The sequence below is a fragment of the Nannospalax galili genome, unplaced genomic scaffold (genome assembly GCF_000622305.1).
Source record: "Nannospalax galili isolate Female #2095 unplaced genomic scaffold, S.galili_v1.0 scaffold1348, whole genome shotgun sequence".
Lineage (NCBI taxonomy): Eukaryota > Metazoa > Chordata > Mammalia > Rodentia > Spalacidae > Nannospalax > Nannospalax galili.
The window spans coordinates 362,183-373,343 of record NW_008357640.1 but is presented as its reverse complement, the minus strand read 5'-3'; the positions used below and the strand labels follow the sequence as shown (position 1 = coordinate 373,343).

General features: G+C 48.5%; 1 protein-coding gene across 1 annotated transcript; it reads left to right on the top strand.

The window, feature by feature from the left end:
• The first annotated feature begins 964 nt into the window (after positions 1–964).
• On the top strand, positions 965–6,395 carry LOC103751836 (leukocyte immunoglobulin-like receptor subfamily A member 5). The gene is made up of 7 exons (XM_029557339.1): positions 965–1,082; positions 1,216–1,500; positions 2,661–2,925; positions 3,372–3,466; positions 5,249–5,362; positions 5,671–5,749; positions 6,347–6,395. Exons 1-7 carry the CDS (start codon positions 965–967, stop codon positions 6,393–6,395), a joined length of 1,005 nt encoding a protein of 334 aa, XP_029413199.1.
• The last annotated feature ends 4,766 nt before the right edge of the window (positions 6,396–11,161 follow it).

Sequence of the window (11,161 nt, the reverse complement as noted above, 5' to 3'; positions counted from 1 at the left end):
ACATATTGAATCTTATGAGATGAAGCTAGTGATGTGTGGCAAATTCCTGGTTATTGCCAGAGGCCCCATGCTCAATCTCCAGTACCGAACATACTGTCATGTCTTTGAGTAAACAAAGGAAACACTGAAGAAAGTCTGTAGTGATGAGTGAGCACATTTAACAAAGGAACAAAGAGCTGAGCACTGTGTGTTCATCTGCATTCCAGACTTGGAAGTCTGAGGCATGAGGGTTATGAGTTTGAGTGCTGACTAGGCTACAGGTTACAACCAGTTCTCAAAAACAGAAAAAGACAAAGGTCGTTAAATGTGACACAATATTATTGCAAATGCTAAAGTTTAGAAAAAGAACAAAGGAAACATCCACTAAACATTATTAATGTATTGTTATGTCACCTCCACTGCCTTCCCTCTAAATCGACACAAGTGCTGTATTAGCCAGGCCTCACCTGCCTAATTCGTTCTGGGTCTTAACTCCTGTTGAGGGTCTTCTGATCCTTGAGAGGGAAGATACAAGCATACAGAATTTTATGAATTACAGGCCATCCTAATCCACAAAGTGAATTCCAGACCACCAAGTGCTATACAATGACACTCTGTCTCAAAATCTAACAACAATCAAACAAACAAAAGCTATGAAAGATGAACGATGGGGAGTCTAGAATCCAGACACCAAAGCGCCCAGGAAAGGACAGCCTGTCTCTTCTGAAGGACAGTTCCGTTTCCTGTGGGTTAGCGGAAATGAAACTCTCATGAGAGGATGGGGGATCAAGCCTCTAAAGGCCATAACCTGTGAGTCTGCCCATCCAACAGGGCACTGTCATCAAGACTCTGTAAGGCTGCAGCTACAAGGAGTAAAAGCCATGGCTCCCACCTTCACAGCCCTGCTCTGCCTTGGTGAGAGATAAAGAGGGTGAAGGAATCTACCTAGGCTGGGAGTGACCTGCATAACAGCTGAACCTTTTACATGATCAAGTCATCTCAGGGACTCAGAGGGGAGGAACTGCTCAGGCTTCAGGGCAAACCTCTCACAGAAAACTCTCTTCCAGGACTGAGTCTGGACCTCAGGACCCCAGTGCTGGCAGGTGAGTGTGTCCCCAGATGTCACAGGTAAGTCCTCCTTATTGAGGACAAGGGGTCAGTTGTGGGCACTGGAGACAGAGAGCAGCAGGTGTGGCTGATGGATGTCCTGTGACCCCACCTCTGATTTCCCTGCAGGACTGCTCCCCAGGCCCACAATCAGGGCTGAACCAGGCTCTGTTGTCCCCAAAGGGACCCAGGTGACCATCTCATGTGAGGGTATCGCAGGGGCCTTCGAATTCTTTCTCTATAAAGGTGGACGAAAAGATTCCTGGTGGTCACAGACCCCACTGTACCCTGGGAACAGGGCCCATTGGTTCATCCCATCCATTGAAATGAACCATGCAGGCCAATATAACTGTTCCTTCTCCTCCCATGCTGGCTGGTCAGAGCACAGTGACTCACTGGAGCTGGTGGTGACAGGTGAGAAGACACTCAGGGGTCCTACCCTAGGCTTTATTCTCAGGAAAGGGGTCTTCTCTCAAACATGTCCTCCTTCACAGCCTAGCCTTTAAGACAGTGTGGGCTGTGTGATTCTATTTAACACCCGGCCTTCTCTCCTAGCATTATATACAAGCAAACTCAGCCTCAGAGGTCAGAGCAGGGCTGCAGTCACTGCAGGAGGGATCATGTTCCTCCATTTTGTGTCATGGAAGCATTAAGAAAGTGAACCTGAATAAGGAGGAGCCTCATGAGCTCTCCTGGACCCTGAACTCACTGTACATACACTCTACTGGGCAATCTCAGACCCTGTTCTCTGCAGGCACTGTGACACCCAGCCAGAGGGGAAGGGTCAGATGCTGTGGTTCTCACCTGAGGAACCTGAGGTCTGGACAGACCCCAGTGACCTCATGGAGCTTATGGACTCAGTTCAGTCAGCCCCGACCTTGCCCGAGAATGACCTGACATTGGTTCCCAGGGGTGGCCCGTTTGTGGGAAGGGTAAGGGAAGACAGGCCTCTTGATACCACTAATACTGAGTATGGGACACAGTGGCCCAAGACACAGAATCCAAGGCAGAGAATGAGAGTAAAACCAGGAGTCCAAGAGAGGGATCGGTCTCTCATGGATTCCCTGGTCCTACTGCAATTTAGGATCCAGCTTAAATGTCATCTCTAAGTTGAGGTTCACTGTGTCACCATTCAAACAGACCCCTCTTCCTCACCTGATTCTTTGCAGGGACCCTCCGAAAACCCACCAACCAAGGTGAGCCATTCTCTGTGATCACATCAGGTTGAACATGTGATGTCAGGGGGCCCGGGAGGCACAAACAACATGTATTGCAAAAAGAGGGAATCTCAGTAATCTGGAACACACAGATCCCAATGGAGCCGAAGAACTAGGGCTTGCTCCCTTCCATTGCCAGAGGAGTATGGAGGGTGATATTGTTATTACTATTACAGCCCTTCAGGCTACCCTGTGTAGTGGCACACTGGAGGTGATGATCATAGGTGAGGTCCCCATACCCAGGCTCTGCCCTTAGGAAAAGGGGTCTCATCTCACAGTGCCTGTTCTCATTATTCAGCCCTAGGACATAATGGGGGAGATGTGAGTTCATTAGCATGATGCCTTCTTCTGTCCTAGGAATCTATAACAGTAAACCACAGCTGTTGGCTCTGCCCACCCCTCTGGTGACATCAGCAGAGAACCTGACCCTCCATTGTGTGTCACAAGAAGGATATGACATGCTCGTTCTGACCGAAGAAGGAGAACAGAATCTCTCCATGTCCTTGGACTCACAGCATTCACCCATTTGGAAATCCCAGGCACTGTTCACCTTGGGCCCTCTGATCCCCAACAGCAGGAGAACCTTCAGATGTTATGGCTATAACAAGACAGACCCACACAGGTGGTCAGAACCCAGTGACCCCCTGGAAATACAAATCTCAGGTAGGAAGCCCCATTTTTCATGGCATCATTTTGAGGCCCTTTGCCATGAGTCCTGTTACTGTCTGGGGATTTCAGCTGGGAGGAAGGCTGAAGGGACCTCTTTGCTCCTGAGCCAGAGTACCACAGAGTGAGAGACCATGATGCCTGCATGGCAGGATTGAGGGGGCATATATATGGTAGGAAAGAGATCCTCAAACATCATTCCATCTGGCCTCCAGGGTTATCCTAGCTGCCCTTCTTGATATTACAAGCAGAAGCTATTCTGAGCCCCAGATAGATTCTGACCTTCCAGTACAGCTCTGACATCAGCCACAACAGATTTTCTTTGTTCAGAGAGAAGGAATCTGGCCTCTTCCAAAGTCCAGTCTGAGAGCCCCAGGCCAGCTTCCCACTTGCCCCTCTGAGGGCTTCCACTGGAGGCTGGCACAGGTGCTATGGTGCACAGAGTCTCTCCTCCCAGTGGGTAGTCCCCAGTGATGTCCTGGACATACTGATCACAGGTGAAGGGCTAAGTGAATCCAGTTAGGAACCCAGGATCTTCATAGACCCTGCTAGGAGAGCCCAGGGATTAAGGCTAGCATGAAACTTTGGGGTACAATGGAGGGACAGAAACAAGACAGTGGAGAAGGGAAGGATCAGAATCAGAGAAGCCAGACACAGAGACCCATATCCTCAGATTCAGGCCGCAGTGATGTGTCAGCAGACAAGGAAAAACTCAGTCTCTCAATACATCCTTCTTTCTAGGACATTTCAGAGTCCCACCCTCCGTCTCAGAATAGCCAGGTCCCACAGTATCCTCAGTAGAGAATGTGACACTACTGTGTCAGTCATGGAGTCAAGGGGACACTGTACTTCTGAACAAGGATGGGGTAGTCAATTCCCCACTCTGTCTTAGCCTGAGATCTCACCCTGGGAAGACTGGGCAGACTTCTCTATGAATGATGTAACCTCATCCATTGGTTGGACTTAGAAGTGGTATTTTTTTCAAGGCTCATCCCCTTCCTGTTTTCATGTACCCTTGCCCCTGTGGAACTTGTAGCTTCGGGACTGTGGCCCCTGAGCTGAGAAAAAGACTCAGCCTCCTCTCCTCAAGACAGCCCTCTGTTAGGATGGGATTAGAGGTCATAGGAAGTCTCAGACAGGAGATTCACTCCTAGGAGAGCTGGAGACCAGAGGAGGCCCTCTTGGAATGCCCAGCCAAATCTCCTTCATGAAAACCTTGGTTCCAACTCAGCAGCAGGAGGTTCCTGGGGAGGCCCCAGGGCAGATGTAAGAGAGTGAACAGCAGCTGTATCTCCATGGCAGATTCTGCCTCGTCCCTTCCTCTTCTTCTCTTTCCCATGATCCTCTGTAGGCAAAGCACCCCACCCACATGGCCCAACTCAAGACCTGGTGAATGTCAGGGGCTTCTGTGCAGGGACTAAGCTCTATCCCTTAGCTGCCAGTAGACTCTCAGCCCATCTAAATCCTGGTTCCTGTGTCAGCTAAGCTTGTGTCCAGAAACCCAGAGATCAGACAGAGATGCCAACAGAAACCATAGAATTTCAATACTTGAGGCTGTGCTTCAGGAGGGCTTGTAGAAGCACCCAAAGGGGTTTGGTTCCAGGCTGGGAGAGGAGCAGCTGGGCTGGGGGGAGAGTGGGGAGGCCAGACCCTCACCTTCCCATCCCACCATGAGGACTTGAGAAGCAGCGTCTCACACCCATGGAGTCAGTTCACTAGGATGGTAAAAGGGAACTATAGGGAGGTGGGTTCAGGGGGACCAGATGTAGTTATGGGGTTGGTGTGTCCTCTTCTTGGATGCTGAATATGACAAACCCCGCCCCTGAGTTGTCCTTGGTCTCTCCAAGTATGAATGACAAAGGCCTACTCCCTGACCTTAGAGTTCCTTTCAGGCCTCACCTTGGCTGTGACCTCTCCTGGGAGAGGAGGCCTCCACAACCTGATTCTGCAATGGGCCTCTAACCTTTGTCACAGAGACACTGACATTGTGAGAAGGTCATTCACTGGGCGACAGCATAATATTCAGGCTCCTTCCCTCCTTGGGGCTGACCTGGTAGAGAGAACAAGGCTGGAAAGTCAGATTCCCTGGATTCAATCCAACTCAGCCTCTTCTAGCTGGGTGACCTGGGGCAGATGAACAGGCTGGGGGCAGAACAGATCCATGTTATATGATCCTAAGCATAGGAGATGCTGAATGTAAAGTCCAAGCACAGGCCTCCATGCATTAAGTGCTCTTCAACTAACACTACTCCTGACACATGAAGTCACTTGTGCCACAGGACTGGGGACTTACCAGGCAATTCTGATCCGGGTCTCAGTGGTCTTCTTCCTGCTCTTCCTCCTCATCTCCCTTCTCCTGCGATGGAGGTGTCAGGACAAATGCAGGAAAGAGTGTAAGTAGGATGTGGGTGAACTGGTTCTCAGGAGGTGGGGCGCTCCCCTGTGGACCATCCAAGCAGGGACTCAGGTCACCAGCCCCAGGGAAACCAGCCAGACTGGGGCAAGTCAGCTTAGGAACACTTCCACAGAGCATCTGATCTGAAACATGTGACCTCAGTAGCTGTGCAAATGTCTGGTATTTTGTGAGCTGTTCATCTGGAATATTTGCAGTTACCTCATGTGGTTGCAAGTTCCCTTTCTTCCTTGCAGGTTTTGGGACAGGGTTTCCCACTTATAATTGAGACTCTTCTCTTTCTTTCAGTACAGAGTGAAATCAATGACATACAACTTCCAGAGGTCGCTGAGGAGCCAGTGCCCAGGGAGAGAGGTCCTCAAACGAGGTAACTCAAGCCCAGTAACGAAGATTCCCACTTGTCTCCTGCTCCTCCCCACCAACTCACACCCCTTTTTGCCCTCAGATCCGGCCCATCTACTGCCATCAAGAAAGAAATCTCATGTGAGAGAAGAGGGCCCTGGGGAAGGGGATACCTGAGGTCTTGGCAACATAGGGGTGGAGAGGAGGGACTGTGGTCAAGGCTTCGTGGCCCTGAAACAATAGACTGGGGGCATCACCATGATTCCTGGCTCTGTCCCCATGTGGGGCAGCAGAGGGAATCTAAGGATCTGAGAGATTCCAGGACTCTGGCCAGGAGATATCTTCCTTGTTCTTCCACATCAGATGCTTCTGTGAAGGTCCAGCACCCTAAGGGCAGTGTGGAGAAGGACAGCCTGGTGAGACCCTGTCCCAGTTGACAGTCCTGTAGTCCTTACAGCCCAATTTGTTCCAGGGTCCTTCTCTGTCCTCCCCTCTCTCAGTCTCAGTCACATCCACCACTGATATCCTCCTTTCTGAAGCATCTGTCACTTTCTATGAGAAACTCATTCCATCTTGGTTTTCCTGGGACTATGTCACCCTTTTTATATTTTTGGCCCCTCAGCATCTGTCTGGCTGTTACCATATTCCTAGTGTCTCAGAAGGACATCTGAGTGGCTGCTCCTACAGTTCAGTGGTAGAGGGATTTTCTACTATGTACAAGTTACTGGGCTTGATATCCTGCACTGAGAACAGAACTAGTAGGACAAATGAATAAATTAGAACCATTGAACCTGCCCCCAGCACCCACAGGGGCTCCCTCTTTTTCTATGTTTTTCTTTATATATGTATTTGTATGTGTGTGCAAATGTCTGCCGGGCAGGGATTGGCATTGGGTGACTGTCTCAATCCTCTCCAATTTATTTGTGAAGCAGATTTCTCACTCTAGAGCTTGGTGATTTTTCTAGGCTTCCTGGTCAGCAAGTCTCAGGAATCCCCTGACTCTCACTCTCCAGTGCTGGGATCACAGTCCTGCCTAGTCATTACATGGCAGGGTGCTGGGGATCAAACTCCAGTACTCATTCTTTTCAGTAACCATTTCACTTGCTGAGCCATTGCCCAGACCCTGGAGCTCGCCCGGGACCAGGCTTCCTGTAGGGGCTGCAGATGCTGCAGGGAGCCAAGCTCTCCATCCCCTGGGGAACTGCCTAGTCATTACATGGCAGGGTGCTGGGGATCAAACTCCAGTACTCATTCTTTTCAGTAACCATTTCACTTGCTGAGCCATTGCCCAGACCCTGGAGCTCGCCCGGGACCAGGCTTCCTGTAGGGGCTGCAGATGCTGCAGGGAGCCAAGCTCTCCATCCCCTGGGGAAAACCAGCTAACCATGCAGAGTGGGAGCAGTGCCATGTGCTTCAGGCAAATGGAGCAGAGAAAGGGGAAGGAAAGCAGACAGGGCCAGTGTGAATCTCCAGGGCTCTGACAGGTGTCTTCCCAGATAGACTCTAATGAAACACCTCTTGCAGACAGGATACACTGCAGGCTAGTAGGTCCAGGGCAGAGGCAGGCTCTCTCAGGAAGCTGAGTTGTGTTACTGGATGTCAGACTTGAAGGAACGGAGCTGTCAGATACCTCAGGTCCTCAGGAAGCCCCTGAAGACCCATTAGGAATGCTATAGTCTGATTTAAATGTCTAAAGGAGTACTCTGGCCACCCTGTAGAATCTGACTGATGAAACCTCAGGGGAACCAAGAGACACTGTCTCACTTCTGCACAACCCATCTGACGAAGACCCCCTGAAAGAGATATATGCCCTGGGGAAAACCTCAAGGCTCAGGAGAGCAGGGGCCACCTCTCCTCCTTCAACCTTGTCAAGGGGATTACTGAGATCAAAGAACAGAGAGACAGAAGACAGAAAATTGGACAATGAGGTGAGTCTTGTCCTCCCCAGGCCCCAGGCACTCAAATCTAGGCCAAGCACCTAACTTCTCTCTGACCCCAGGCTGCTGTGTTCAAGGGTCCCCAGGATGCATCCTATGCCCACCTTTGCATCGTGACACCAAGAAAGACATAGCTGATCCTCCAGCCTCCCATGCAAAGAAGCCCAAGATGAGACCAGAGAGCCCCCCCCACTGGTGTCCACCATCCCAGGAAGATCCTGACACCACATGCCATGGAGAGTCACTCAAGGACATCTGAGAGATAGGATCTGCCCTGAGTGGATGGTCATCTTTCAGAACCCACCTGTCTCCAAGGAGATTCTGGGAATTTAGTGGGCTCCACTTCATTGTTCAACAGAGATACTAGTCTGTCGACATTTTGTAAATAAAGTCAAAGTCTGGTCTGTAACCAATGAATGCAGTGAGAAAAAGAAAGCAGGTTAAGAGAAGACTTTTTAACATGAGTGTATTGTCAATCATCCTTCAATAAAGCTGAAAACTGAATGATAATAAAACATGGGTTCTCTATATTTTTGTCCCCTCAGCATCTGTCTGGCTGTGAACATGTTCCCAGTGTCTCAGAAGGACACCTGAGCAGCTGCACCTACTGTTCAGTGGTAGAGGGATTTTTCTTCCATGTACAAGGTACTGGGTTTAATATCCTGCACTGAGAACAGAACTAGTAGGACAAATGAATAAATTAGAACCATTGAACCTGCCCCCAGCACCCACAGGGGCTCCCTCTTTTTCTATGTTTTTCTTTATATATGTATTTGTATGTGTGTGCAAATGTCTGCCGGGCAGGGATTGGCATTGGGTGACTGTCTCAATCCTCTCCAATTTATTTGTGAAGCAGATTTCTCACTCTAGAGCTTGGTGATTTTTCTAGGCTTCCTGGTCAGCAAGTCTCAGGAATCCCCTGACTCTCACTCTCCAGTGCTGGGATCACAGTCCTGCCTAGTCATTACATGGCAGGGTGCTGGGGATCAAACTCCAGTACTCATTCTTTTCAGTAACCATTTCACTTGCTGAGCCATTGCCCAGACCCTGGAGCTCGCCCGGGACCAGGCTTCCTGTAGGGGCTGCAGATGCTACAGGGAGCCAAGCTCTCCATCCCCTGGGGAAAACCAGCTAACCATGCAGAGTGGGAGCAGTGCCATGTGCTTCAGGCAAATGGAGCAGAGAAAGGGGAAGGAGAGCAGACAGGGCCAGTGTGAATCTCCAGGGCTCTGACAGGTGTCTTCCCAGATAGACTCTAATGAAACACCTCTTGCAGACAGGATACACTGCAGGCTAGTAGGTCCAGGGCAGAGGCAGGCTCTCTCAGGAAGCTGAGTTGTGTTACTGGATGTCAGACTTGAAGGAACGGAGCTGTCAGATACCTCAGGTCCTCAGGAAGCCCCTGAAGACCCATTAGGAATGCTATAGTCTGATTTAAATGTCTAAAGGAGTACTCTGGCCACCCTGTAGAATCTGACTGATGAAACCTCAGGGGAACCAAGAGACACTGTCTCACTTCTGCACAACCCATCTGACGAAGACCCCCTGAAAGAGATATATGCCCTGGGGAAAACCTCAAGGCTCAGGAGAGCAGGGGCCACCTCTCCTCCTTCAACCTTGTCAAGGGGATTACTGAGATCAAAGAACAGAGAGACAGAAGACAGAAAATTGGACAATGAGGTGAGTCTTGTCCTCCCCAGGCCCCAGGCACTCAAATCTAGGCCAAGCACCTAACTTCTTCTCTCTTACCCCAGGCTGTTGTGTTCAAGGGGGCCCAGGATGTATCTTATGCCCACCTGTGCATCATGACACCAAGAAAGACATAGCTGATCTTCCAGCCTCCCAGCCCTGGAATTCCAAGGTGAGACCAGGGAGCCTCCTGCACTGGTGTCCACCAGCCCAGGAAGATGCCGACACCACACGCCATGGAGAGTCACTCAGGATATCTGAGAGATAGGATCTGACCTGATTGGACAGCCATCTTGCATAATCCCCCTGTCTCCAGGAGATTGGGAATTTGGTGGGCTCCACCTCATTGTTCAGTAGATATACTAGTCTGTCTACATTTTGTGAATAAAGTCAAAGTCATGTTTGTAATCAATGAATGCAGTGAGAAAAAGAAAGCAAGTTAAGAGGCTTTTTAACATGAGTGTATTGTCAATCATCCTTCAATAAAGCTTAAAACTGAATGATAATAAAACATGGAACATCTATCCAGGACAAAAAATCATAACCATAAATAAATGAATAAGAAAATAGATCATGGCCTCATAATCATGACAATTCAGAAGAAAAGAAAAACGACCTGTTCTAAATGAAGGAATGAAAAAGGAAATGATATATAAACAGACACCATGAGCTACAATCATGATATTGCAGGACAGTAATCACAATTAATCAGGTGGCTGAGGCAGGGGGATCACAAGTTCTAGGCTAACCTGGGCCACATAGAGTGAGCAAGGACAGCCTGTGGGACTTTGAAGACCATCTCAAGATAAAAATCAAAAGGCACCTGCAGATAAAACTCAGTGGTTCAACACTTGCATGGCACATGAATAACCAGTGTGGAGACAGAGACAGAGATAAAGACAAAGAGATAGAGACAGAGAGACACACAGAGAGAGAAGCTCTATTAAATGCAAGCACTAACGACTTATGTGGACACACCCAGGAATGTTATCACTGGATCCGATATTAGTTCTGATTTGTAATTTTTCAGGAACATCTACACAGCTTCTATACTGGCTGAAAATACTTTGATTTATTACAGAAAAGAGTATACACGTGCTCTTTCCCCCACATTAGTAACAGCGTTTTCTTAATTTATTGCTTTTTATACTGTAAAAAGGATATTCACTGTGATATTTTCATGCATGATGTCACTGAACGTGGTTCATAATCAGCAACTTCCTGCTGTCCTCTCTGTCCCTATTTGTTCCAAATGCTGGTCCCCTCTTTCCACACTAATAATCCCCTTTCCTCTAATATCATGTACATGTACATTTCATTCTAGATTGCACATGGGAGAAACATGGAACATTTATCTTTTACTCTCTGTTGCCCTGTCCAGTTTCTCCTCCTGTCAGTACACTTCCTGTCACAAGTAGATCTCCTTGGCTTTTCATATCTTGTATATGCATTTTTAAATCTTGGTTATTTCTAAGAGAAAATATGCATCAGTTTTCATTTCCCTGGTGAACATAAGTGCTTTCAATTATAGTCCAACTTCACCCTCACTGGTCGCCTTCCTCCTTTCTGCCTCTCTGTTCTCATTGAAAATGGCCCCACTTCAACTACCATGTATGATTTAATCTAGATTCCATATGTGCACAGATAGTATATGTCATTCTAAGTCTAGTTTATTTTCATTAACATGAGGATCTCTAGTTCATTTTTCCAAAGGAAGTCACTTCATTCTTCTTAAACCTGGATAAAACCCCATATGACCAATTTTCCTCATCACTCATCTGCTGATAGACACTGAGACTATTCGGTATATT